Here is a 7,083-nt window from a genome sequence, read left to right on the forward strand (position 1 = left end):
GGCTTATGTGCTTTCTATGTTGAAGAGCAAATACTCTTCCTTTGGGAATGAAACTAGGCTCCTTATCTAGACTGTGAAGGGGCCCGTGAGGACACAGAGTGTGACTGGAAAGGAAAGTCCCAACTGGCCCTTAGTGCAGCCCCAGTGGCTGTTTCCTTCCGAGAAGCTCCTTCCTCCAGCTCAGGCACCAACATGCAGATCACACCAGCCCAGAAGGGTTTTTAAAAAACCAGAAACAAAGAGCAAAACGTGCTTTTCATCCCACGTGGAATACAGTATGAACAAATTACTCTCCTTTTTCTATTAGTGTGTGTGAAGGAAAAAGACTTTTCAAATGAAGCTTTTCTTTTTCCTAATGATTAATACAGAGTAGATTAACTTAATTTGTGCTAGACTCCAATTTAATTCCAGCAACACTTCACAGGCCATATTCACAGAAAAGTTAATCTGGGCTTTATGAGACGTAGCCCTTTTCTTTTCTTTTCTTTTTTTTTTTTTGAGACAGAGTCTCGCTCTGTCACCCAGGTTGGAGTGCTGTGGCCGGATCTCAGCCCACTGCAAGCTCCGCCTCCCGGGTTCACGCCATTCTCCTGCCTCAGCCTCCCGGGTAGCTGGGACTACAGGCGCCACCACTGCGCCCGGCTAGTTTTTTTTTGTAGTTTTTAGTAGAGACGGGGTTTCACCGTGTTAGCCAGGATGGTCTCAATCTCCTGACCTCGTGATCCACCCGTCTCGGCCTCCCAAAGTGCTGGGATTACAGGCTTGAGCCACCGCGCCCGGCCTTTTTGTTTTGTTTTTTAGAGACAGGGTCTTGCTCTGTGGCTCAGGCTGGAGTGTAGTGGTACCTTCTTAGCTCACTGCAGCCTTGAACTCCTGGGCTCAGGCAATCCTCCCACCTTAGCTTCCTGAGTAGCTAGGACTACATAAGTGTGCCACCATGCCTGGCTAATTTTTAAGTTTTTTTGTAGAGATGGGATCTCACTATGTTGTCCAGGCTGGTCTCAGATTCCTGGGCTCAAGCGATTCTGCTGATTCAACCTCCCAAAGTGCTGGGATTACAAATGACAACCACTGCATCCAGCCCATATTCCTTTTTAAGGAAAGATGCAGAGGTGTTAAAGATTAATATCAAATTGTCCAGGCATGGTGTTTATGAAATTATGGGCCCTCTGAGAGGCAACCAAACACACACACGACTTCATTTCTTTATTAATTCCTGCCTCATCATCTTTTCTCATTGATGCTCCTTAATGTTAAAGGAATCTCTCTCTCTCACATACACACACACACGTAAGACCAAAACAAGTATCTTGAACATGCAAAAAAATAGTGTACACTGCTGAATAGTGTACACTGTTGAATAGTGTACAGTTGAACAGTGTGCGCTGCTGAACAGTGTGCACCGTTGAACAGTGTATACTGTTGAATAGTGTGCACTGCTGAATAGTGTACACTGCTGAATAGTGTACACTGCTGAATAGTGTACACGGTTGAATACTGTGCACTGTGCACTGTTGCAGTGTGATGTGCCTAGGGCATCAGGATCTTGGGGAAGCTCTAGGTTTTTGGCTTCGAAAGAAAACTGCATGTTGAATAGCAGGTTTTTACATTTATTATTGTGTATTTCCTCCCCTTTTTGCACTACTATCTACGCTGAGTGATCTATTGCCAACTGGCACCAATTCTCCAAATCAAAGTGTGTGAGGAAAACACACTTGTGCAATCCTCTTTAACAGAAGATACACCAAGTAATCTGTCTGTCTACTTCTGTTACCCAGAAATAAAAGAACTTGAAGGGCTGCTTGGCTAGAGGGGTCCGGGTGGGAGCGCATCCTGCCCTCAGTCGGAATCCATGGTGAACAGCTGGATGTCCTGCGGGTTCCAGTACAGGCCGACTGCTGAGTTGTAGACAAGAGACCAGACGTAGGGGATAAAAAACTCCTCAGGCTGCTCCTCTTCCACATATTTGAATTTCAATTCTGGAAATTTCTGCAATGAAAATAAGATGATTTTATAATCCCACAGTTCCACGCACAAGCAAAAGCGGTGGGAGTTTGCAGGTGGTGCTGTGGTGTGCGGGAAGCTCACCCACCCCTGCCAGCTGGTCACAGGGCCTGAGAGATCTGGGGCTTTAAAATATTTCAGCTGTCAAATGGCTCCTGAGAAAATGTGAATTACCGATGGGGAGAGCAAATAACACAATGGGTCTTGGTTGGCTAATGTCAGTTGGGCTGATAGTTCCCTGCTAGCGACCCCACCCGTGGTTACGGTATGATGAGAAATATCCCAGCTGAGACATGGACCCTGCCTGGGAGGCAGACAGGGCTCAGGCTGATATTCCCCAGAGTGTGACGCTGGGGACTGGCTCTTGAGAGGCACTGTCCTTAGGGTTCCGTCATTCTGGAGGCGAGGACCTTCCCCTCACAATCCTGAGCCCTGACGTGAAGGAGCAGGTGTGTGCCACCAGTGGAGGGGGGCTACTCTGGAGGAGCAGGGGTCTGGGGTGGCCAGCTTGCTCAGCCATAGCTTGGCCTCAGTCTCTTCCTCCTTGGAGGCAGGAGCAGTGGCTTCAGCTTTGCAGAGGGAACCGGAGGCTGCTCCTCATGGAGGCTGGGAAAAGGCCTAGGCCTGGCTCTACAAACACCTTGCGGGTGCCCTGGTCTGCAAACTCCAGTCCTCTGCTATGTAAGAAGTCGTGCAGCTCAGCGGCACTTCCGTTTTAGCACATCACTGGGATTTGGGCTTTTGATTTTCCACTTTTACTCCTGATCTATTAATTCCAGCCAGGGCAGAGGAAGTGATTCCACTTTCAGCAGCTTGAGGAGCGGCTAGAGTCTACCCAAGGCCCCTGGGCTGCTCCTTTGCCAAGGCATCGCTGGCAGGAGTAGCTGCAGCTTGGTGACCCTTGTCCCAGGTTGGGTGGGGAGAGAGGGGACAGGGTCCTGGGAGGAGGAGTATGGTGGAAGGCTGAGAGAGAGAGGGGGCTGCAATAGAGAAAGAGAGGAAACCACACACTTCCCCACATGCATCCATAGCCGCACTTATTATATTATATTGGAAGGCATGGCCCATCGGGCAGAGACGTTTTTATCTGTTTTGTCAGCTGCTGCGTCCCCAGGGATATTAGCCAGGCACTTAATAAACAGATGAGTGAATGAATCAGTGAAGCAATCAACCATGTATTGAGGGCCAACTATGTCCCAGACACACTGTAGATGCTTTGTGTGTATTATCTAATTTAGTCCTTCTTATGGGAGTCCATTCATTTGTGCATTCACTCATTTTTCATTCTACTGACTCTCTGCTGCCAGGTACCAGGCAGGCACTGTGTGGGCCAGGGCCTAGAGATATGGAGGTGCAGTGGCCAAACCTAGCTCCTGTTCTCACGGAAGGTAAATCTTCATAGAGGATAGAGACAGAAACAGCAGCAGCAGTAACAAAAAATCAATAATAACAGGGCAGCAAGGCAGGGAAGGACAAGGAGCCAGAAGGGAGGAGGTGGCAGCCAGATGAAGGGGAGGTGACGCTTCCCTGGAGGGCCCCGCATGGGGAAGGCCTGGGTGTGAGGCAGGAGGCACAACACACTGGAAGCTAAGGAGGAGATGGGGGAAGAGCACACACTGGGGAGCAGAGGTCAGACTCGGGAGCTGCACATAAGGTCCCAGAAACCTCTGAAGGGCCTGAAGGCTGCGGCATGAGAATGGCACTGTGCAGTGGCTGCTCCCATCACAGCGGGGAGAACTGGAGGGCATGGTGCAGCAGGCAGGGGCAGGAGCCTGGTCCAGGGATGTGGGAAACAGGCCTGAATTAGGATGATGCTAGCTGGGTGGATTTAAAATATATTTAGGAAAGGGGAGGAGCAGGTAGAGGAGCTGCATGTGCATACACACACCCACACTCACCACACACTCACACACACATTCATACAGACACACACACAGACATGCACACACAGATACACACACGGACACGCACACACACACACCACAGACTCACACACACAATACAAACACAACACATACGAAACACACACACCCACAACACACACAACACAGACAACACACCCAGACATGCATACACAGGGACACACACACACCAGACACACACACAACCAGACATGCACATACAGACACATACACAGATATGCACATACACACACCACACATACAACACATAGATACGTACACACACACAACACAAAACAGACACCCACACACTCACATGTAGACACACCCAGACATGCACACACAGACACACCCACAGACACAACACAGACACACACACGGACACACACACAATAACAAGAATTTTAAAGTAACATTTACAGTGATTAAAACTAAAAGCATCTGGACCAGGTATAGTAGCTCATGTCTGTAATTCCAGCACTTTGAGAAGGCAAGGCAGGAGGATCACTTGAACCCAGGAGTTAAAGACCAGCCTGAGCAACCTAACAAGACCCTATCTTTACAAAAAATTTAAAAATCAGCCAGATGTGACGGTGCATGTCTGTAGCTGCTCGAGAGGCTGAGATGGGAGGATTGCTTGAGCCCAGGAGTTTGAGGCTTCAGTGAACTAGAATCATGTCAGTCCTTTCCAGCCTGGGCCAAAGAGTGATACCCTGTCTCTAAAAATAATTAAACCAAAAAATTAAATTTAAAAAATAAATTTAAGAAAACCAACGAAAAACATCTAAGTGCTGGGTCTTCAGAGTTCCAGAATGATCAGAGAGGAGCAGAGCAAAGCTGCAAAGACTTTGTGGCAAGAGTTACATCTTGAAAAAGTGTGTAAGAATTCCTAAAATGGAGGTTGTTCTGGCCATTGATGTAACTTCGACACATCAGACAGCACAGCCCCTGTTTGCTATGGCTTCAGTGATCAGCAACTCCCCACTTCGTGGCTACCAGACTGTTATATAAATAGGCGCCAAGCTCCAGCACTAAGATCTCCCCATGCCCTGCACCCCTACACTGCAGTCCCCTTTCCAAAACTACTCTAGTTCAATGAAACCCGAGCCTTTTCAGACCATCAGTGTTTCCTTCAGGCTCTCTGCCATCACCAGCGCAGGCTGGAAGTCTCAGTGTCTGCTGATGACATTGTTCATGACTGCAATGGAGGGGACAACTTCTTTAACTGGGCTCTTTGGGTCAGTCTGGCTGACAAAGTTTGATCAGCTCAAGATGTGGCTCTATTTCCAGCACTTGCTAGCATGAGCCAGAGCTCAATGAGGCCCCAGCTTTATCTTTATTTATTCTTTCCCTCCTCTCAGCTGACACCTAATGTCCCCAGCTTTCTATTCCCTCCTCGTTCACTCCTGAAGTCCCCTTGTCCCCCACCTTCCCTGCACAGTGCTCTCTGGGTGTTCCCTAACTGCTGGTGGGGGTGTCTCCTAGGGCCTGGAGAGTTTGGGAGCCTCCTCACACACTGTTGATTCCAGCCTGACATGGGGTTCTCAGGTATGTGGGTGCTTAGAGGGAAGTCTTCATCATGGAATCAGGTGTCTTAGAGGTACCAACAAGATGATGTTCTTTTCTGTGAAAAATCAGCATTTGTAGCACGATGGGGGCAACAAGTAGCTCCCACCAACCCACGCTCCCCACACACCACGCCTGTCTGAAGCTCCCATGGCATCCTGGTCAGTCACCAAATGTCCCGCTGAAGCCAGTGTCAACCCCACAAAGAGAAGGTAAATTGGAGCTCAGAGAGGCTCAGTGCCCGGTGCAAGGTCGTGCAGCCTGCTGGAGTAGAGTCAGGTTTAAAGCCTGGGTCTGACTGTGTGCAAAGTTAGTTTGAAAAGTGACATCAGAGTTCCGGCCACCCTAATGAGTCGTCCTTAAATTTGATTGTTAGGCTCCATGAAACCCTTCTGGGTACGAGGCACAGAGCTCAGCACGCTGCTGGTCCTTAAAAAAAGAACCACATGAGGGCAATCATGAGAGGACAGTGGTGCTATGTGAAGAAGAAATGAAACTCACCCATAATAATGGAGATGAAAGTCCTAGTTCTTAGATGGCCTCAAAGTTTGGAAAACCTCACACGTACTTAGAGAGAAGAGAGGGGCTGGGTAGGGCTGCAGAGTCCCCTCACGGCCTGTTTTCATTGAATAACATCTTATATTTCTATGTGGTAATGTCGCTGTTAACACGCACTTCTCATTGTTAGAAATAAAAATGACTCAAAGATGTGAAAGCTTTTCTCCATTCAGTGACTTATGTGGGGGTTTTCCCATGAAGGCCTTAGGAGAGGCTGTGAGGCAGCCTATGTGGGGCTGCTTTCTGCATCTCTAAGGAGGGTGGAATGGGAAATAAAACCAACAAACTGTAAACTGCTCTCAGAAGAATTCCTTCCAGCTGAATTACAGAAACTTAGGCAAGAGCTGCTACCAAGTTTATGGGCTGGCAGTAAGTTTTCCTGCCCTCATGGCTTTGGGGAAACTCTGACGACTATTCCGCTAGAAGGAGTAATGAGTCAAAGACTGTCTTGAAATCCTGCAAGAGAGGATCTGGGAAAAATACCTGGCACCCCCATGACTATCCTTCCCACCACCTGGTACAACCAGAGGTGAAAATGCCTCAAGTTGATGTCGAAACAATAATCCATTTCACCCTCCACAAAAGCACAGGACATCTCTCAGCAACAGAGATCTTTCCTCTAACTGGAAAGTACACTCTTTGGCTAGTAGTAACTATGGCTTTCAAATGTTGCAAACAAAATCTCAGGAACATTCAGTATATAGCATATGATAGTATACAAAAATAGTATAAAATAGTATAAACTATCTGTCAAGAGAAGACATGTGTAGATTTTATTATGAAGTTATTCTTCAAGCTGATCAATCATTATTTCCATAGAAGTTCCCCATAAAAAATAATAAATTCTGAGATTATACCTAACATTTACAGCTAATACAACTGATTACCTATTACGTGGCAGGCGTATTCAAAGAATTTACATATAATTACTCATTTCATCTTTGAAACGACAAGAAAAAGCAACTCCGAAAAAACTGCTTTAAAGTTCATATGGAACCAAAAAAGAGCCCACATTGCCACGACAATCCTAAGTCAAAAGAACAAAGCTGGAGGC

General features: G+C 47.4%; 1 protein-coding gene across 1 annotated transcript in view; it reads right to left on the reverse strand.

The window, feature by feature from the left end:
• Positions 1–1,589: 1,589 nt before the first annotated feature.
• Positions 1,590–7,083, reverse strand: part of DYM (dymeclin) — a gene marked incomplete at its 5' end in the record, with an annotated part of 238,346 nt that continues 232,852 nt past the window's right edge. Inside the window, one exon of the mRNA XM_011964148.1 lies at positions 1,590–1,989. Coding sequence (XP_011819538.1) covers positions 1,840–1,989 — 150 coding nt within the window. The remainder of the gene's footprint in view (positions 1,990–7,083) is intronic.

Source organism: Colobus angolensis, unplaced genomic scaffold (genome assembly GCF_000951035.1).
Source record: "Colobus angolensis palliatus isolate OR3802 unplaced genomic scaffold, Cang.pa_1.0 Scaffold645, whole genome shotgun sequence".
Lineage (NCBI taxonomy): Eukaryota > Metazoa > Chordata > Mammalia > Primates > Cercopithecidae > Colobus > Colobus angolensis.